General features: G+C 38.7%; 1 protein-coding gene and 1 long non-coding RNA gene across 2 annotated transcripts; one reads left to right on the top strand and one right to left on the bottom strand.

Moving 5' to 3' along the window:
- Positions 1-37: 37 nt before the first annotated feature.
- GFM2 (GTP dependent ribosome recycling factor mitochondrial 2) lies at positions 38-21,805 on the top strand. The gene is made up of 20 exons (XM_063295515.1): positions 38-235; positions 521-608; positions 1,726-1,771; positions 2,633-2,730; positions 4,200-4,325; positions 5,139-5,227; positions 7,516-7,604; positions 8,558-8,618; positions 10,336-10,521; positions 11,734-11,814; positions 13,129-13,277; positions 13,741-13,881; positions 13,980-14,079; positions 14,609-14,798; positions 15,666-15,742; positions 16,434-16,572; positions 16,683-16,868; positions 19,240-19,355; positions 19,754-19,936; positions 21,523-21,805. The coding sequence occupies exons 1-20, from the start codon at positions 191-193 to the stop codon at positions 21,649-21,651; spliced, it is 2,319 nt and encodes a 772-aa protein (XP_063151585.1). The 5' UTR covers positions 38-190; the 3' UTR covers positions 21,652-21,805.
- On the bottom strand, positions 14,432-15,668 carry LOC134491632 (uncharacterized). The gene is made up of 2 exons (XR_010067346.1): positions 15,488-15,668; positions 14,432-14,851 (listed from the first exon to the last, which is right to left on the bottom strand). It is a non-coding gene; the product is annotated as an uncharacterized LOC134491632 (long non-coding RNA).
- Positions 21,806-22,024: the final 219 nt, after the last annotated feature.

Genomic DNA, 22,024 nt, shown 5'->3' with positions numbered 1-22,024 from the left:
GTCGGCGACGGCAGTCAGAGGGCACTGGGGTAGCCGAATAGGCCCCTTGGTTCCCGAAGGGTGTCTTGAAGACGAATAGTAGTGCTGTTTCCTTATGATTTAATCGATTTCCATAGCATAAAGCGCTTTTTACCTGAACTATAAGCTTTTCCCGTAGCAGCGATTTACAAGATTAGGCTGGTCGGTGAATATGCTTCGAAATACAAGAAAAGTGATCGTGCCCTCTCTCCAAGGGGTACGTTCATACGGCGTGGTTTTTCAATATGTGTATAAAAGTGAGAAAGAGAGTAAGGTAATATTAACAGCTAATATTGCACGGATGAAATAGTTCGCTTTCATTAGCTTAGCGGGGTTCATGAAACAGGGGTGGGTGTGTGCATTAATGTGTCTAAAATGATCCACCATATAATCTAGAATAGATTAGCATTCTCTTTAGTAACATGAAATATGCTGTTAAACTTCTTTTTAACAAAAATGGCAAAGTAATAGGATTTTTCTTTTTATGTATTTTTTTTCAAAGTGTATGCATTGCAGAAAAGCAAGAATTCTCCCTATAAAATGCTTCAAAGATTTTTTGAATCTTCAAAGAAATTACAGTCATCCAGCAGGTAATTTCTTAAAAAAGTATTTCTAAATCTATATTGCTTATGTGTCTCCAGTTGTTGTTTATTTGTTTAGTTGCTTCCGACTCTTCGTGGCTTCATGGACCAGCCCACGCCAGAGCTTCCTGTCGGTCGTCAACACCCCCAGCTCCCCCAGGGATGAGTCCGTCACCTCTAGAATATCATCCATCCATCTTGCCCTTGGTCAGCCCCTCTTCCTTTTGCCTTCCACTCTCCCTAGCATCAGCATCCTCTCCAGGGTGTCTCTAGTACGTTGCTATAAAGAGAAAGAAATAGGTGATAATGTAATATCAGCTAGTTTGGTCTAGTGGTGAAGGCTCCGGGCTTGAAACCAGGAGACTCTTAGTTCTAGTCCTACCTGAGGCATGAAAGCCAGCTGGGTGACCTTGGGCCATTCACACTCTCTCAGCCCAGCTCACCTCACAGGGTTGTTGTGGGGAAAACAGGAGGAGGAAGGAGTATTAGGGATGTTCCCTGCCTTGAGTTATTAATAAAAATAATAAAGGCAGGATAAAAATAAATAAATACCATTTTTAATATTACTTTTACCTATACTTATATACTATTGTATTGTTAGTGCTTTTTCTTACATTGAAATTCTGCAGGCAAGAGAAGATAAAAAGTTCTAATTTTTCAGGTTAATTTCTGGTTATTTTGTTGAATATTTTTTTAAAAATTATTCAAGCTGATCCTGTACAAAATGCATTTTCATACAGAATGCATGCTGTACAATATATCTACACATGCATTGTTAATAGGGAATAAATCTTCTGTGTAGCCCCCAGTCATGTATATAGTGTGAATATTTTGCTCACAACTTACAGTGTGAATATTTTGCTAGATAGCTGACATTATCAAGTCTGATTGCTGATAATCTTTTGTGAGAAAATGAATTTAGACATGTATTTGCACCTTCCAGATTAAGTGGTTAACATTTTCAGAATAGACAGTGTTGCTTATTTCTTGAAATGAAAAAAGTAGAGAAACTTCCCTTCAGTAGCAGAGTACCTCTCGTTGGAGCCTGTATGTAGTATAAAACATGATGCTTTCTATTTATTAACATAATTACAAATGTAAATGCCAACAATTTTCTCTTTGACAGGTGAAGTAAAATCTTTACGATCTGTTTTAACTCCACCAATATCTAAGTAAGTAATAATGTTTTTATATGTAAAATCTAGCAAGACTTCATTGGCAAGACTGGAAAGCTCATTTGGCAATAAATATTTCAGTTATATTAGAATATTTTTCTCTTGTGTTTTTCCCAAGAAACCTTCAAGGGCAATTAAAAAAACAGGATAAACTAATTCTTTGGACCTTCCTTTATATACTGTGGAAGATAGGGACAATATAAAGGTAGTCCTCGACTTATGACCATTTGTTTAACGATGGTCCGAAATTATGACAGCCTTGGAATGGGTGCTTTACAGCCTGTAAAGCACTTCTGAGTGTTGCAAAATGTCGCACCATGCTCCTGTGGTCACATGATTGCATTTTGGGTGCTCGGCAACCCGCTTGCATTTATGACTAGTTGCAGCATCCCACGGTTACCTGATCTCATTTTGTGACTTTTTTGCCATTTTCTGTCAAAAAAGTGCCCATTGGGGAAGCTGGATTTGCTTAACAACTGTGGTGATTTGCTTAATGATCTGTAAAGCAAATTTACCATTGTAAAAATGGTTGTAAAATTGGGTCTGGTCACGTGGAGGAGAGAATGGAATGCTTTCAACAAGGTTATTTCATGTATCAAATTATTTCCATCATTCACACATTACACAGTTTATGACATAACTTTCCAACAGTACCTGCTATAGTGTAATTAAAATGGGTCTAATATTTCTCTGACTTGTTATTTTATTTCCCTGTGAGATTTGTGAATAATGAGATGTGGTTGGACTGTGATGAATGGAGTTGATTTCTTTGTACATTGTTCATAAAATTGTAATAATTCTATGTTTAAAAATGATAACTTGATGAGAAATAAAAAAACTTTGTCTATTTTTCTTCAGGATCCGCAACATCGGTATAATGGCCCACATAGATGCAGGAAAAACAACAACCACAGAGAGGATGTTGTATTATTCTGGGTACACAAGAACCCTTGGAGGTTAGTGTATGTGAGATAAGAAAAAATTTAAGTGCATTAATTATTTTTCATATGGGTTTAAATCCATTTTATCCTTTTCTTCATAGAAGGTTTAAGCATTTACAACAAAATCCTACATCCCAGGTAAACTAGAGATAATTGCACTTAATTTATTGCCATCTTTGCTATCTCTACTTGCTGTCCCTTTCAAGAGCTGAACCCTATCCCTACTGCCCTAGAGGCCAACTTTTCTGTAAAGAGGGGAGGCAGCACACAATAGCAAGACAAAGGGCCATCTTTGCCATTTCCACTTGCAAAGCTCCCTTCCCCCTTCAAAGGTTCTGGAGCCTATGAGGCATGGAAAGCTGGAATGCGAGGCTATTTCTTGGAGATTTGCTAAGACTAGTACCTGACCTTTGAGCAATCTGCAGGAGGACTGTTTTTGCTTTGTGACAGAGAAAATGTTCTAAGCTGTAGTTTGTTTAACCATACTTAGTTTATTTAGCCATACTTTGTTGAATAAGCCATAATTGTTGCTTTCATGCAACTAAGCCACAAATCATGGTTTATAAAACAACAGCTGTACTTGCACAATATGCCAAATCAGAACCAAGCAAATGGCATTATGACTTAGCATGATGTGTGAACTCACCTTTGCTTCTTGCAAATGAAAATTAGAACTTAATTTAATTTTCTATCTTCTTGCCCTATCTTCTTTCCCTCTGGTTTGTGTTTTTTAGGTTGCAATCCTCATGTTTTTAAAATATGGGATATTGACCAACATTGCAGCTGTATTGACTTTCTTGTTTTCACCACATCTCTACCCTCTCAGCAATTATACAGGTAGTCCTCGACTTACGACCACAATTGGGACCGGAATTTCTGTTGTAAGTTGTTGTAGTCATAAGCCGAGTCACCACGTGACTGGATCCGATTTTATGACCATTTTTACGACAGTCGTTAAGGGAATCCAGCTTCCCCAATGGATGTTTTTTGCCATTTTTTCCCAGAAACTGACAAAAAACTTTGCAAATCGCAGTCATGTGACTGCAGGATGCTGCAACTGGTCATAAACGTGAGCCAGTTGCCAAGTGCCCGAATTGCAATCATGTGACCATGGGGATGGTATGATGGTCGTAAGTGCAAGTACAGGTTGTAAAACATTTTTTCCGATGCTGCCGTAACTTTGAACTGTCATTAAATGAATGATTGTAAGTCAAGGACTACCTATACAGGACCTTTCACTGTTTATTTATACTTAGGCAACTGATCAACCTACATGTCTTTCATTACTTTAAGAGATAGGACCCCTGGTTGTAGTGAGGCTGATGTTGTCGTCATGCAATTCAAAACCATATTATGGGTTTCCTGTCCAACTAAATCAGTAACCAATTGGATCACTAGGTGTTATATTCTATAACATTATTATTTATTATATTATCAAGAGCTCAAGTTATTTGATTAAAATGTATACTCTTCCTATTAAACAGATGTTGATGATGGTGACACAGTTACAGATTTCATGGCACAGGAACGGGAACGTGGTATTACCATTCAATCTGCTGCTGTCACTTTTGATTGGAAAGGCTATCGAATCAACCTGATAGACACACCAGGTACCATGTCTTCTTAAGGCTAAGGAGCATGACAAGCTAAACAAAATAGTGGCAAAGTGATTTCAGATGGCAGTGAACAATATAGCTGATTCAGGATGAGAGCAGTCAGCTCAGCACACCATTTTTCTTCAGCCTAGCTAATTCCCGAGGGTTATGTACATCCTTAAAAAAGGTGCTTTTTAAAAAAAAAATTCTTTTATTAAAGTGTTTTACAGTACTAAAAGACAATACAAACTGAAATCAAAAAGAAAGAGTAGAAAGAAGAGAAATACAAAGTGTGAAAGAAAGAAAGAAAAGAAGAGAAAAGATATAGCAAAAAGAATATTTAAAGAAGCGACTCCTGATCTTCCTTGCAAAAAGTATAGACAAATTAATATTTCCCCACCCCCTATAAGTTTACATACATAATTCACTTCTTCCCATAAACTCTCCTTATCCATTCACAAATCCAAAAATCATGGTTGTTTCAGTCCAAATGTCAGTAAAAAGTCCATAAAGGGTTTCCAGAGTTTTATAGAAATAATTATTTTAACCCTGATCAAACAAGTCAACTTTATATTTCTTTCTTTTGCTTCTGACAATCTTAATCCTTAATTCATCAAGTTGCTGTTACAGGATTGAATCTCCATTGAAACTTTCCTTCCTCAAAAAACTTCTTCAAGGCTTTAGAAACCCTCTTTTGAGTTTAAAACCAGTTTTTCATGGCAAGCCAGTTAAAATGCAGAATATAAAGAAATACTGCCTTTGCCATGTTTTTAAAAAATTACAAAACAAAACCCCCTTTGTTACTTTCCCATGTGGACTAAACTTTAGGTCATGTGGACTTTACTCTGGAGGTGGAACGTTCCCTGCGAGTGTTGGATGGGGCAGTGGCTGTTTTTGATGCTTCAGCTGGTGTGGAGGTAAAAATTACTCTCTGGTGGCTTTACTTCATGTCTTGGATATGCTTAAGGACAAGAACTTAAGGCAAGGGAAGGCAAGAACTTAAGACTTACTCCTGCTAGCAAATGGCTTCCTTTGCTTGCATCTCTGCAGGATGTATGTTGGAGGGAAAAAGTGCTGTGGCCAAAACCTGGGTCACCTGATGCAACCAAATCATGTTGAAGATACAACATAACTTTATTAAGTATGTAAACAATAAACAGTGTAGTCCTGGCTTCGAGCAAAGCATTGGCAGCTTGCTGAGCGGCCCTAAGCAAAAGCAGAGCCACAGCTTATATACCTTTGGCTTACTACATTCCAAAGACAAGACAAAGAAAAAGGCAGACACAGTATAAACTACAAAATAACAATATGTTTTTGATAAACCCACCTGGATGACCTTATAATTTATCCCAGGGGTCCCCAACCCCCAGGCCAGAGACCAGTACCAGTCCGTGGCCTGTTAGGAACCGGGCCGCAGAGCAGGAGCTGAGTGGTGGGTGAGCCAGCGAATTTACGGCCTGTTTACAGCTGCTCCCCATTGCTCGCATTACCACCTGAGCTCCACCTCCTGTCAGAGAAAGCAAGTCCATTGGCTGCTATTTCCAAACGGCACAAAGAAAAAAGAATAAAAGGTTGGGGAAAAGAGGAAGCTGTCCTAACAGTCAGGAACCACGCTGAGATGAGGAATAAGTCTCTAGTGTTTTATTACTGCTACGTTAGACAGAAAATCCTAACAAACTGAAGAAGCGTGGGAAGACCCAGACAGATAAACCTCAAAAGTCAAGGTGGGTCTGTTCTGTGTCTCTTTGAATGGCTGCTCAACTCCTTGCTACTACGCATGCGTTTTCCCCCCTGGATAGGGGCCCCCTCCTGCTCACCATCAGTGCTCATGACAGAAGCGCTTGAATCATCCCAAAACCATCCCTCCCTCTGGTCCGTGAAAAAATTGTCTTCCACGAAACCGGTCCCTGGTGCCAAAAAGGTTGGGAACCGCTGATTTATCCCTTCCTACTAGGTCAGCATGGCAGCTATACAATCTCTGTGATACAGTCAGTGAATATAAACAGATTGGTTTACTGGACCCCTAGTTCCTGCCCGAATCCTCCCCCTGTTGCCACAAATCTCATATGAACAAATGCAGGGAGTAAAACACACCCGAAGGGCTGGCTACGTGGTGTGGGTAGAGCCTGTATCCAAACATTCGCATTAAATAACAAAAAGGAAGTATACCCAAAAGGTTGGAAGAAGCACAGCATGGCCATGTGGAATTCCAAACATCCTAAGCATTCCCGTTCTGCTGTGGAGAGATTCAGCTTTCATACGGACAGACCCACGTTGCTTTTAACTTTTTCTCTCCAGCTCAAAACAGGTGTTCAGCCTGAGTTTTTTTGTTTGTTTGTGATACACATGTACACATGCACGAAGCTGGGAGTAAGGTGAAGCAACCTGCACCCACTTCCCTTGGCACACCTTTCCCTTGACTGGAACAGCATCTTTTGGGAACTGTTACGATGCATAATCGGTGTGCCAAAGCAGTTCCAATTTTCGCAAACCACAGAGTGGGTTATTTATATTCAGATCTAAGAGGGCATCGTCTGTGTCACAGCAGAACAAATGTTTTTCTGGATTTAATCACAGCCCTTTAAGCCCAGTAATAGCTACCAGTGAGATTGCTCTTGGAATTTGCCAGCAGGACATGGACATCCTATCTTGGTGTCTTTCCACCACATTTGGAAACCATACATCTCTGCATGTTGTAGTTAGATAAGCCATGCTATTGACAAGCCATGGCTATTTTAAAAAGTGACTAGAAAAACCTACAGCGACTGTTAGGAAGTAGTACTATCATTGATGTGATTTATTACAAAATATCTTAAGTGGCTTACTCAACTTCTAATTCTATGACAGAAAACATTTCCTCTTTCTATCCCATTTAAGCTTAGGGCTTCCATTGTATTGTCTGCTCCTTAGTTTTTTAAAAAAAATCCCTGATTTTTTGGCCTTTTCTCAGGGTGAGGATTCTTCAACCCTGCAGTCGTGCTTATCTAGTTCTTTGCTTCTCAACTGCAGTCTGGGTCTACCTTTCCTGCCTTCCTTGTGTTAGCACCTAGCTTATCCACTAAATTCATCTTACTGAAAATTTCATGAGTAGAAGCAGAGGTTTTTTCCCCTTTGTATATCATGGAAATAAATACATGTAAATGGTTGTAAGAGACAGAAGACTGCCAGTGAACAGAAGTGATTAATGCTGTACGCTTTTGCTTAGGCACAGTCTCTGACAGTGTGGAGACAAGCAGACAAACACCATATACCCCGAATTTGCTTTTTAAACAAGATGGACAAACATGGAGCAAGGTACCAAGATAACTATTATTTTTCAGGGCAGAGAAACAAGGAAGGACTCCATCTTTGAGCGTGTCTTGGTTGTCTGTATGACATTTATGTGTAATTATTTGTAACAGAGGAGTGTGAATATCTCTCTGCATAAAGCGTAAGATCTTAGTATAAGCAGAAGAGTTTTAATAAAGTGAGATTTAATTTTGTTTCCATTTGTATGTGTCTTGTTAACTGTATAAACATTCAGCAAATGGAAATAGCACTCACATCTTTTTCCTGAAGCTGAGGTGGCTAGCTGTGACCACAGCTGATGGGCAGTTAGCAGGAAAAGTTGATACTTCATTTTTGCAAAGTGACTTAAGACATTTGGGTGGATAGGTAGGCTAGGAAACAGGAAATGATGGTAATTTTCATGGACTTTAGCAAACCTCTTTCCAAATGACCAGGTAAAGAAGCTAAGCACTTACTGTTTGCAAGATGTGTACATACATACTTGTGTGGGCTTGTGTGTATGCATATGTACACATAAATATGTCATCCAGGTCCCAGCAAGCAAGGGCCCTTACTAGTGAAAGCCTACTCAGTTACTTTTTGTTTAGACAAATTACCCCTTCTGTAAAGTTATCATAACTGTATATGATCTGGTAGACCTGCGTGTTGAAAAGAGCCAGAAGTGGGCATTAGCATGGTCTTTTTTAATCCAAATATGATTACTGCATACTGTAAAGGTTCATTTGTTTGTTATAGTGGATGTTTAAAAATGGCAGTTCAATGGATATAGAGTTAACCGGTGAATAAAGTATTTCAGATCTTGTATAGGTGTTAGTATTTTTGAGTATTATGGCCAAAGAACAGTTTCTTATTTTTAGTTTTGTAGCCATTGTATCACTCTGGAAGTTTGGGGAAGAGGATGATTTACTGGTTAAAGATAAGTAATTTTTTTCTCTAAAAGAGTAATGTTTTGTCTTCAGTTTCATCAGTTCAGTTGAGAGTATCAAGGAAAAGTTGAAGGTGAAGCCTTTGCTTCTACAGGTAATTTTAAGAAGTGATTAATACTTATTAATTCACATACAGGTAGTCCTCATTTAGTGACTGCCTTGTTTAGTGACCATTTGCAGTTACAACGGTGATGAAAAAGTAACTTTGAGATCAGTCCTTGCATTTATGACCTTGGCAGGTCTGTAAAGCAAAGAAAGCTGAAGTAAGACCATAAGGACAGTCATGGTTTTGCTTAGTGACAGCTTTGCTTAATGACTGAGTTGCTGGTCCCAATTGTGGTTGCTAAACGAGGACTACCTGTAATTGCTTTATAGTTTGCATAATGCTGGATTATAGTTTGGTGGATGATACCCAGTTTTTTTTTTTAATAGAAATGTTATTAAATTTCAAAATAGAAATAAAATATATAAAGATAGAAAAAGATTAAAAAAAGAAGAAACGGTAAAGATACAAACTTAAAAGTGCAGAAATAAAAAGAAAGAAATATAGAAAAAGGAGTGACTTCCGACCTTCTTCAGTACAGATACAAAAAAAATTACATTAATCTCTTACTCTATTTTTAACTACAGTACATATTATTTCTATATTCTTATAAATCTTAATCATCAAATCCCAATATCAAGACTTCATTTTTTTGGATTCAAGCAAAAAGTCCAAAAGTGGTTTCCAAGTAGAAACAAAGCAATGATACCCGGTTGTACATCTCGTCCCTGTGCTGGCTAAGTGGTGCCATCAATGTACTGTCCAAATGTCTGGAGACTGTGGGTCTGGATGGAGAGGAACAGACCCAGGCTCAATCCAACTAAGATTGAATGTCGGTGGATTTTGGGCCTGTTAGATATGGGGAATTTTCATCTTAAATCTGGATGGGGTTGCAATCTGGGGGTTGTCTTAGATTCTGTGGCCAAGAGGGCTTTTGCACAACTTCATCTTGTGTGCCAGTTGTGCCTGCTCTTCGGTTAAAAGGCACTTCAGGCAATCGCGCTTTAGTCACCTCATGATTATATTATTGCAATGCTGTCTACATGGAGCTGCCCTTGACGCCTATTTGGAAGCTGCAGCTGGTCCAGAATGTAGTGGCACAGGCTGTGTGGGGGGCATGCCTCTGTATTTGAGGGACCACCTGTCTTCCATGATTTCTGCCCGTCTGGTAAGATCAGACAGAGTTGGTGTGCTTTGGGTTCCTTCAATTAAACAATGCCATCTATAGGGGCTCCGGAAGCATGCCCTCTCTGTTGTGGTGCCTGCCCTCTGGAATGGTATCTCTGCAGAGATCCATGTATGTCCTAACAGTCAGGAACCATGCTGAGACAAGGAATAGGTCTCTAGTGTTTTATTACTGCTACATTAGACAGGAAATCCTAACAAACTGAAGAAGCGTGGGAAAAACCCAGACAGAAAGTCAAGGCAGGTCTGATCTGTGTCTCTTTGAATGGCTGCTTAACTCCTCAGTGCTATGCATGCATTTTCCCCCCTGGATAGGGGCCCCCTCCTGCTCGCCATCAGTACTCATGACAATGTAGCTCTTTAAAAATGTAGTTGATGGAGTAGGGTTGCTGTGGAGCCCTATCTGTGTGTGTGTTTTTTAAATGGGATGTGGTTGTCTAGATGCTTCAGATATTTCATCTGTTATTTTTCTGTTTTTAAACTGTAAGCTCCCCTAAATAAATAAATAACGTTTAGTCTTACTTTGATGCTATTTTGCCTTATGTTACTGACATTGGTAGTTTTTAATATGTTTTTTATACAGTTGCCAATTGGAGAGGCAAAGTCTTTTAGAGGAATAGTTGATGTGGTGACCAAGGACCAAGTTATCTGGAGTGCTGTGAGTGGATTGGATGATGGAAAGACCTTTCAGCAGAAATCCTTGGAAGAAGCTGGCGATCTTGACTTGTTAAGAAATGCCAATGATGCAAGACGTGCCTTAATAGAACAAGTAAAGTTCTAAAGTAAATATATAAAACACATGAGAATTTAATTAAAAAGTACTGGGCACCCTTTAGATGTGAGGGCTTTAGTTCCCAGAATTCTCAGCAAAAACCATGTTGGTTAGAGAATTTGGGAAGTTGGTGCACACATCTGGAGAGTAAATAAATCAGGAAAGGCTGACCTGGAAGTAATGAAATGCAAGCCAAAGAGTGGATAGGCTAAGTTTAATTGAACTTGCTGTACAATGTCAGATGTACAGCTGCTTGAGAATTGTGAAGACAAAATAAAGATGGGTAGTTGGTGATAGGAAGCAATACATTGAGAGCTACATATATTTGCTGCAATCAGCTAATGAGAATAGTCTGTATTCTACTCATTTGTGCTTAAATAGTTCTTGGATGAGTATTGCTAAATTGTTCATTGCTCCTGCATTTAATGCAAGCTAAACTTTAATTAGTGCAAGTTGTTCAGAATGGCCTAGATGGATTTCATCCTCTTCATCCTGGCCCAGCTAGTTGAATGCCCTCCCCTACACTTTGTTTGAATAAGGTTTCAACCCAACTTCCCTAGTCCTAATCCTGCATTAACTCTTGTACCATATTGACTCTCCAGCATGATTTTATTGTAAATTCTTTTATTGTTGTGAGCTGCCCAGAGTCATTGAGAGTTGCTTATAATATAATATACAAGATTATTATTATTATCCAGTGTGAACATTAGTCCTGGTTAATATGATACACGCTGCTGCATCTCTTGTTGTCAAAGCTTAGCTAGGTTTTTTTTTTTTTGCCTGAGCTTAATTAGCTGTTTATTACCTGATAAAACCTCAAGGTAAATCAGATTTTTTCCCCTTCTCATTCTTTTTAGCCTCTATCAGTCTGAGAAGCTGTTGGGTGATCTCTCCAACAGAAAATCTGCCCCCTTGTTTTTTTTAAAATTAAATCAATCTGGGGGGGTGGGTGGGCATGGGCACCTTTTAGGCATATAGTACATGCCCTTGTCTCTCTAGGTGCCATGGTGCTGACGTCTGGCATAAGGGATTTATAGCTGCATAGCTTAAAAAATGAAGATGCTTTTAGCTTGCAATTATGGGAATTCATGTTTTCATGTTGTTACATTAATTAAATGGCCTTTACTTCTTAATTTCATTAAGAAGCAAACAGACCTAACATGAATAATGTGGAATGTCAACCATTTGGAAATGCATTCTCTTTTAAAGGTTGCAGACCTGGATGATGAATTTGCTGAATTGGTCCTTGGAGAATTCAGTGAGAGTTTTGATTCATTACCAGCTGATGAGGTCTGTGGCTTGACTCATTCATCATGTGAACTGGATTTTATATGTAAAAATACACCTTTGCTAGAAAAAGAAGCCTCTGGTGTTTTCCGACAATGCCAGTCACTGCTCACAGCTAGTAACGTGGGGGGTACCAGGTTGGGAAAGGCTAAAGTAGAATACCTTCTTTGCATAATGTAGCCCAAGTCTGAGGTAACCAAGTATAGTCCTAATGGTTAATGAGAAATGATAGGAAAGTGAACCAAACTGGATTGCAGGATATGCTATGGTAAAAGGAAATTTAAGTTGGATTTTATGTGTGAATTAAATGCTTAAGCCACCTTTCTGGATCAAATCCTCTAAAGTGGGTATCGAGCTGTTTTAAACTAGCTGGTGTATGAAATGTAGCTAATATTTAGGAAACTCACCACCCACTCTCCTTTCAAACTGACCAATTGTTTTCAATATTTCAGTCTTGTTAAAGATTTAATTTCAGACAGCACAAAGTTGGAAGGAGAGAGGCAATGAGCCCATATGTCTGAGTGTGGAAGAGGACATTTGTTGAGTCTAATGTCACTGTCCACAAAAGCTAGTTTAGAACAACTCTGGATAAAGAAGCCAGCTTTGTAATTTTGATGCTGACTTGTTTAAAAGTGACCAGAGTCACTTTTAAACCACAATCTCTGGTTCTTATATAACAAACAAACCACATGAAAAGAGAAGAGGGGACTGCATTGTACAGCCTCTAGTTTTTGCTCAGATTTGTTCCTGCTTGTCTCAGTGGCTAGCAAACTGAGCGGTTCAATTCCTAGCAGCTGGATACTACTTCCATTAAATCAAAATTAAGAGACCCTGTTTATAAATTCAGATCAAAATAAGAACTGATAACTCCAAAGCAGTAGTAAGCATTGTGGAATTATAACCCGCCGGCAACAGTAGTACGATATGTATATATTAAGATTAGCCATTAATCTATAAAGTTAAAGCACATTTGGGAATGTTTTTTCCACAGAAAATCTTTATTTCAGTAGCTCTGGTTAGTTGACTCATGATAGCTTGAGAAGCAAGTAGTCTAGGAGAAATGTTCAGTGTCTTTGATGAATACCATGTAATGATATCAAGCCATTTTGAGTGCCCTGTGAACAGGAGATATAAATTGAAATAATAATGATAATAATGAACAAAAAAACAATTAGTACAACTAAGAAGTGGAATAGGCGGGTACCCTATTCATTGTTAATTTTCAAGTCAGTGTAGCCAGCCCCATGGTCTGCATATTGCATTGAATTGTAACATGCCTTTTGTTTAAAATAATTGTGTGTTCTTGATCTTCTGTAGCTACAGGCTGCAATACGAAGAGTAACCCTGGCTCAAAAAGCAGTGCCTGTGTTTTGCGGAAGTGCACTGAAAAATAAGGGTGTTCAGCCCTTGTTGGATGCGATCACCAGGTATTTGCCTGCACCAGATGAATGCAACTATGACTTCCTGTGAGTATGGGGTGAGGATGTAATTTCATTTGATCAAAGATAAACAAAATGTGCTATGGGAAAGAAAATTTATTATTTTATGGGGTGGGCAAGTAAATAGAATTTTGAAGAATCGGAAATATGGCAGGTATGCACAGGTAGCACACTGCAAATGCAACTACTGTTATGTCATAAGAGGCACACACGGCTGAGAATTCCAAGGAGTCAGATCTATGGAAGGATAAATCATGTCTCTAGCTTTTTTCCTTTACTGCGTATTTCAGGGTAATTAAGTAAGTACCAGTAGTATTTCTTCAAATATCCAGTGAAACTCTTCAATTATCAGTAATTATGGTGCTTTCAGTGAATGGATGTGCAGGTAAATGTTAAACATTTTTTTCATGTCATGATTCCTAGGGTGAATAGGTAGGCTGGCTGGCTAGTTTATTTGATTGATTGACTGATTGATTGATTGATTTTCCAGGCAGTGGTATAAAGATGATCTGTGTGCTCTGGTGTTTAAAGTTCTTCATGACAAACAGCGTGGACCACTGGTTTTTTTGCGCATTTACTCTGGCACAATGAGGCCTCAATCAGCAGTCTTTAATATTAACAAAAATTGCACGTGAGTTAAAAATGGGTTGGTGGTGAGAAAAGGTGTATGAGCTCAACTAAATGGATACCTCTGGGGGAGTAAAGCCTAACCTGAGTCAACCATTGCAGAGAGAGAATGAGTCGCCTGCTCCTGCCTTTTGCTGATCGGCAAATAGAAATCTCTTCACTAACAGCTGGCAACATTGCCCTGACGGTGGGGTTGAAACAGGTAAAAAAAAGCCTCCTGTGATCCCTCAAACTTTGTCTTTTGTTTAAAAAAATGCATCAAGATTAGTGTATGGAATCAAAACCATTTTGCTGATTCCAGTTTTCTCATGAGTAAACTTGCAAACTGGTCAGGACTTCCTGAATGTGGCACCCTCCGAATGTATTGAGACTGCAGCTCCCAAGTTCTCAGCCATAGACATTTAATGGCACATACGCTTTGAGGCTGTAGAAAATGTCTAATTATAAATGGAATAGCATTTGACATTTATTTTTCTAGAGAGGAATAATACATGGAAATCCTTACAAAAGTTTTGTTCCATTTTTTGAAAGTTTTTTTATTAACCAAAAAAAAAATAATTATAGCTGCGGGCAGTGCAAAACAAAGGAATTGCTCTTGGTACTGCTGTATGAGAAGTGCTTGTCTTTTAACTGGGAAAGACAATAGCCAAATAATGTTCAGTGCTTTTTAGTGATGAAAACCAATTGTGCACTGGTAATCCACTATGTCATTGTTATTTGGCTTGCGTTAGAGTGCCACTGGCGACACCATTGTTTCTTCAAAAGCTTCTGCGGTGGCTGCAGCTTGTCAAGCTGGAAGAAATGTGGGATCAGCACGAGGTCAAGCTAGTGAAGTACAGAACCTCCTGTTAGCTGGCATTGAGATTCCAGAACCAGTCTTCTTTTGTACTATAGAGCCACCTTCCATGGCCAGACAATCAGGTGCAATTCAGTTTCTGAAATATGAGAGTTGTGCTTGTAATCTGTGCATAGCCCTAAAGAAATGGGATTATTTGTTGTGTATTAGTAGGCACAAAGATGTATTGCAGATGACTAATCTAGACCATGCCTCTGGTTGTGGGATGGTTTGAGAGGGTTTGCAAACCTGTTATAGTTCTATAGCTTAACAGGTAAAGTCATTAATTCAGATTTTAGGGCAAGTGTCCAGAGGTTGCTGTACCAGCATTGCACACCCAAAGATGGTCATAGTCAGCAGCTGCCTGCACTGTCTGAAAGATATCTTGGAACTGACTTGGGAGATTAATAGCAGCTTTTGAAGATCAGAAGTGTACAAGTTCCCTTACTTTGCACTGATACATAAGGAAAGTGGGAGAAGGAGGAAAAAAAATCTTAGATGCCATTTTTTAAATGATGGTTGACAGAAGGAAACAATGAAAGAGGCTTTTTGTTCCTGGCCTGCTTTCCAGTCTCTTTAATTTTGAAATATTGTCTTCTCTTCCGTGTGGGCTTTGGCCTATAGTTTGAAAATCAGAATGTTTTAATAGAATAAGATTATTAATTATTGGTTTGGTTAGGAAACCCTGGTCTAGTGTACTGCTACTTTAGCTTTGGAAGAGTGGAATAACTTATTGGTAGCATCACATCTTTTATTGAGAGCTGTCTCTTCTTACCGTTTTTAGTCTCCCCGAGGGTACAAGAGTCAGTTTCTCTCCAGATACTGTAGAACTGCATGCCAGGATTCTTCACCATTGGCCCTTCTTGCTGAAGCTCTGGGGAACTGTAGTGCAGAAGAAGAGGAGGGCCACAGTTATGCTCTCTGTATGTACTCTAATCAATTGTTTATTCCAGTTCTGGATCAAGCGTTGAATTGTCTGCAGCGTGAGGATCCAAGTCTGAAAGTTAAGACTGATGCAAATACAGGACAAGTAAGATTTACAGTGCTTATTATTATTACACTTTTCTCTGTGCTCTAAGGCAGGGAAGGATGAGCCACATGTAGGCCCCCTCTCCTTTTTTAGGCCCCTCTTACCTTCCAGATCACACTGCTGAAATCAGTGGAATGACTTTTGGGAGGTTTTGCTGAAATACAAAGCAACTTAAGTGTGTTCACTTTTTGCTGTCTTTCTGCATTTATTTTATACCCCACCCACCACCATCCTGAAATAGGACCGAGGCCTCCTGGTGATATCACCATGTAACATTTGCATTTCCTGCAGCCCTTGGAAGGAGCAAAACCTTCATCTCTGGCTGCAGAAAAGTTTGCCTACCCATTCTAACATTTATGATTCATTCTTTGTGTTTATGCTAGTATCCATATAGGCATGTGCAACTGGACTGGGAGAAGGAGGTTCTCACCTTGCCTTCCCATTGCAGCTGCAATTATTCCCAGCAGATCTGCTATGAGAGAGGGAGGGTAAAGAAGGGAATCTCTGAAAATTGGATAGAGGCAGTTGCCTCTACATTTGCCATCACTGGCAAATGCATTCTGCTATCTGTATTGCACTCCTCTGTCTTCTTTTCCAAAAGTTGACACTGCCTGGCCATAAAGTCACTTTGAAAAATGAACAGTATGCGCCATGCTTCTGATGATACTACTTTTATAAATATTTTTGCTAGACAATTCTTTGTGGCATGGGAGAGCTACACATTGACATCATTCATGACCGAATCAAGCGTGAATACAAACTGGAGACTTACCTTGGACCTCTTCAGGTTGCTTATCGAGAAACAATCCAAAACTCAGTTGAAGCTGCAGGTATGTGAAGAGTCATGGACCTGCAGATGAAGGACTTAAAACTGGCAGCTAGTTAATATATGCTAATTTGATTTCTTGTGCTGTGTGTTTGATACTTGATTTTATTACAGATACGCTGGACAGAACAATAGGAGAAAAGCGACATCAAGTGACTATTGAGTTGGGAGTTAAACCATGGGAGGGAGAGATGCCAGCCACAGCCCCTGTCATTGAGTATGCCGAAAATATCAATGAGTTACTGCATCCTGACCTCCAAGAAGCTGTAGAAAATGGAATTTCAACCTCATACCTTCAAGGTAAGAATTATTCAGCAATTGCTTTGAAAGTATTAGAATTGTTTGTAGGAAGAAATAGAGATTTTGTTGTGTTAAGGTAAGTATAAACTTAAAGTTTAAGTGTCTATACCAGGATTTCTCAGCCTTGGCAACTTTAAGATGTATGGACTTCAACTCCCAGGATTCTCCAGCCAGCATAGTTGCTAAGGTTGAGAAACCCTGGTCTATACATAATAGCATATGGCAGTGTGGTCCTGAACTCAAGTTCTGCAACCTTAAGAGTTTATAAATAGAGCAAAAGTATTTATGGGAAAAGATTTATTAAAGCAACTAAACAAAGACATGTATATGGGTAGCCAAGGAGAATATGTTGAAGCTAATAAATCCTAATTGCCAGTTTTGGTTTTGTGCCACAATAGAGCTGATGCTACAGTCTGTCTAATTACTGAGAGCTTTTGTGGTTTATTTTTTTCCTTAGATTATTATAACGGTGTCAAGTATAGCTAAGCACTTCTGGCCATAGGTCTGATCTGGGAAGTTGGTTAAAGAAATAGTAGCTCTTAGGTATCAATTTAAGATGAATGTCTAGCCAAAAAGGATATTGCATTCTTTCATTTTACTTTATCCTTTATTTATCACCCAAGGTAAAGCATTTTCTAAAAGGTGTGAATTAATGAGGCCTTAACTTGTAGCTGTTGTATTTTTCTAATTAACACTAGTAGAATACAGAAAATAAAAATAATGTTGCAGTTCTAGATCATGAGGAAGTTTCCATTTCCTCCTTCCCCCTGTAGAAGTGTCTAAGTATTTTCCCATTTGGTTGATTTCATGTTACCATTGCAGAGCAGTTCTGAAAAATGTATTTAGTATTTTTGTAGAGTTGTAGAAGACTATATGTGATTGTCTTGTTCCAAATTTATGGGTGCTTGTGGGAGATGGATTTTTTCATATATTTCATATACAGTACCATACTTAGACACAAAAGGCACATCTGAGTTAAGTAACAAGGTGCCTCATAGTGAACACGGAATGCTGTTGGTGCCTCCGTAATTGTGTAATTTCCTCCATTTTTCCTACTTACGTTAAAAAGAATAATGAACAAATCTGTTAGTTGATATTCTTTGCTTGTTTTCCATTAGCTTCCAGATGGCAGTAAATTAGTGCTTTTAGTTTCTCCCCTGATAGCTCTGAAACATACTCCTACACCTTTAAAGGTTTTTAAAAACGTATTTTTAGACAGGATCTTGAAAGGTGCCCAGTTCAGAGACTACCAGTTGGGTTCGCCCATTAGTGTAATGATCTTTATTAAGAAATTTGATGCTATAGGTCTAAGTCTTCCATTGATGATAAAACTTGGGTGGAAATTTTATGAGGCAAACATACCAAAAACCAGTGCCCAGCTGATTACTTGTCAAAGAGAAACAACAAGTTTCCAGTTCACTTTATAAACTGTGCTGATTAAAAAGGATATATCAAAAATTAGTCCAGCTGAGTTTACTTTTTACTACAGGAGCATTTTGGCAAGGCTATCAGGCAGAAATTAGCATCTTTCCTGCTTTCCCTCTTTTAATTGAAGATGCTAATGAATGAAGCTGCCAGAGAAAATAGTTGGAGTTTCTATTTGTTTTGATTAGTAAAGTGTCATTATTATTTTTTCTTTCAATATTTAAATCCCTAATGATCTGCACTAAGAATGTGCAGTACTGTGGAATGGGTGTGGGCATGCACATTGTACCCGTTGGTACCGTCTTAAAGAAGCTGCATTTTTCTGGAGATTATACAATAGCTCTGTAATCTAAGGAACTACATGGTTAAGGAGACACCAACAGCATTCTGTGTTCACTCAGAAGCACCTTGTTACTCAACTTAGATGTGCCTTTTCTTGGGATCACACGGCTACAATGCAATCCTAGGAAAAACTACAGCTTCTATAAAGAGATGCATACAAGTTCAGTGTGAAAGCCCATCCCTACTCTGAAGCACATTTCTAGTTTCAGACCTGAAATGCTGCACATTTATTTATTTGTCATATTTTTATTACCGCCCATCTCCCTCATTTGGGGGACATTCCTAATATGTATTATTATTGTTGTTTCCAAGGTAACAATTCTCCCAAGTTTGAAGTCAGAGTAATATAAGAAATCTTATTTTAGGTAACTTTGAATAAAAAAGGAGTCAACTTCTTACTTTGTATGTATTTCAGCAGATACAACTTTAGCAATCCCAGTTTTTTTCTTAAGGGTCAGTGAATTGGGCTTGAGATGTTTAGTCTACAGTCTACAAAGTATCCTTGAAAAGAAACCTGATGATGCCACCTGAACAGGCTGAATTGTCATCTGCATGGTTGGTCTGATGTTAAATTTTAATGAGTCTCTTATATTTCATATTGCAGGACCACTTATGGGATTCCCAGTTCAAGATGTAGCAGTCGCAGTCCGGTCAGTGGCTACAAACCCTGATACGTCACTAACTATAGTTTCTGCATGTGCTTCTCGTTGCCTGCAAAAGGTATGAATCAAATAACCTTATCCATTATCTTCTTTGGGATCATAACAAAGCTGTTTAAGATATTTATTTTCCTGTATTCAGAAATTGTGAGACTGGGATGATGGTGGTGGTGGTGGTGGTGATGCACATTTTCTATTTTAAATTGCTGTTTTAAGTTAAAATATTTTGTAAGCTGAACTGGGAAGACTTCTGTTTTAGAAAATGGCATATCATTAAAAAAATGGTTTACTTCTGTTATTGTTCATAATTTACTTATGTGAAATATGATTTTCTGATTCATATACAATAAGTATAATCTTCATTTCAGGCTGATTTTCTAAGGCAAATTAGTATTAACTAGATTGATGTTTGCACTGAAGAAGCATTTGCCTTAAGAAAGTTGTAATTTTATTCCTTAGGCTTTGAAGAAAGCTGATAAACAAGTCCTGGAGCCTGTCATGAACTTGGAAGTGACAATGCCTGAAAATTACATTGGTGTAGTACTTGCTGACCTTGCACAGAGAAGAGGTAGCGTAAAAGAAATTCAAGGTCGCCAAGATAACCAAGTTGTGATTGCAGCTGTCCCCCTAGCAGAAATGATGGTATGTGCTTTAATTGGCAGGAAACCAAAGTTGCATATTGTGGATACTGTGGAGTATTTTACAGCAAACCTGAAAAATATGAGTACAGATGGCAACATGTCCGGTGCCTGGAGGCTGAGTGGCTTTGGGTTTTGGGGCCACTGGATCTGGGAATTTACTATCTTTAGTTCTGAATGGGGTGGCACTGCCTCAGACAGACCTGGTGTGCAATATGGAGGTCCTTCTGGACTCATGACTCCTGCTTGATGAGCAGGTGGCAGTTGTGGCTAGGAGGGCCTTTGCACAACTTCAGGTTGTATGCCAGTTGCCCCCATTCCTGGACCAGGAGGCTCTATGCTTAGTCACTCACACTCTGGTCATCTCCTGCATGGATTACTGTAGCACGCTCTACATGGGGTTGTCCTTGAAGAGCTGTCCTTGAAGAGCATCCGGAAACTCCAGCTGGTGTAAAATGTGGCGGTGTAGGCAGTTATGTGTGCAATTAGATCAGTGCATGTTACACCTCTGCTCCATGAGTTACGTTGGTTACCAGTTTGCTTCTGTGTTCAATTCAACGTGCTGGTAATGACCCATAAAGCCCTACATAGCATGGGGCCAGGTTGTTTGAGAGACCACCTCTCCCCAGTCACATCTACCTGTCCCATCAGTTTTTATTGATTTTTTGTTATGTTTTTTGTTATTTTGTTGTATTGTTTTGTGTTTTTAACTTTATATGTTGTTCAGGGGCACATATATGAAATGAGCAGCTATATAAATTTTCATAAATAAATAAACAAGCATGTTTTTACCTTGAAACAGTATTTGAATGCTCTGAATGCTAGGTTTCAAGGTCAGAACAAAACATGCTCTTTTGTTCCAGCCTCAAAACAGAACTTGTCTGTTTTGAGCATCATCATTCTAGTCATAAGAAACAACCACAGATAAGGCCATTTCAGCTTCATAGCAAGCTGAACTTGCTCCTTTATAGAAATGAAGCTTCAGCTTATTCCATGTATTTATTATAGAACAAAGTAGCCGAACACTTTGAGGAGTTGGTGGAAGCTTCTCTAAGTCTACCATAAAATGTAATCTTAAAAAGTAGCAATTCCAACTTGATAGTGATTCCTGAGTGGAAGATAAATGTCAGCAGGGCTCTTTTATGGAAGAACTTGATCTAGAACAGATTGTCTCTTTAGATTAAGTTCATCCAGGTAGGCATCCTTCTTGGGCTAAATAGCTCATATACTAGAGCATTATATTGTCTGGCCCATCTTCTATGCTATCCTATCAGATAGTTCAGTCAATACTTTTCTCTCTCTGCTGGATAACAGAATTGAGTATGATAAAAAATCTCCAAGAAAATTTAGTTAAATCACACCACCTTAGTGCATAAAGCAGCCTCATTTCATATCAATTTAACTTGCAGAAGCATTCAAGGAAATATATTTTGTAGCCTTGCAAACAAATAAATTTAAACTTGAAATTGCAGGTAAAACATACTGTATATATTGTTGAATTACAGCTTCTATAGCAATCTGTAAACTTTATTTTTCCTCTCTTTGAAATAGTTTCATCATATGACCTTTTGTGTTACACATTTTTTCCAGGGCTATTCAACAGTTTTACGTTCTTTGACATCTGGGACTGCTACATTTACGCTGGAATTGGCAAGCTACCATCCAATGAGTCTCTACGAACAAAACACTTTGCTTAATAAGAGGACTGGTTTGGCATGATGCCATGGATGAATACAGACTTTTAAAATCCTTTGTTAGGAAGCAGTTTATGTCAGACTTAACAATGGTCAAAGTATATATTGCTGCTGCAGCCTATTTATATGTCAATAGAAGTTCTAAGATATAAATAATTATTCATCTTGGGAAAAAGTGACATTTTGTTTCGTGACTGGGATCAGTTATTTCCCTGAAAAGCTAGAACTGCCTTTCCTGAACTCATATCGTGGTGCAGACAAAACATGCACTAGTAGTTTTCTGATCAGAGTGGTTATGTAGAAGGTGTTATGGAGTTCTGCTGTTTTACATCTCTCTCTGTTCCTGTATAATTCACACTGAGACATACGTCTAACATCTAGATGAAAAACAGGCCCTT

The sequence above is a fragment of the Candoia aspera genome, chromosome 2 (genome assembly GCF_035149785.1).
Source record: "Candoia aspera isolate rCanAsp1 chromosome 2, rCanAsp1.hap2, whole genome shotgun sequence".
NCBI classification, from domain to species: Eukaryota; Metazoa; Chordata; class Lepidosauria; order Squamata; family Boidae; genus Candoia; species Candoia aspera.
Note: the sequence above shows the minus strand (reverse complement) of the source record. Positions and strands in the feature narration are given on the sequence as shown.

Excerpts from the sequence above, each read along its gene's own strand:
- GFM2 (XM_063295515.1), top strand. The coding sequence starts at position 191 with ATGCTTCGAAATACAAGAAAAGTGATCGTGCCCTCTCTCCAAGGG. Across the intron at positions 13,278-13,740 it reads GAATGCAACTATGACTTCCT|GCAGTGGTATAAAGATGATC; the intron begins GTGAGTATGGGG and ends TTGATTTTCCAG. Across the intron at positions 16,573-16,682 it reads AAACTCAGTTGAAGCTGCAG|ATACGCTGGACAGAACAATA; the intron begins GTATGTGAAGAG and ends ATTTTATTACAG.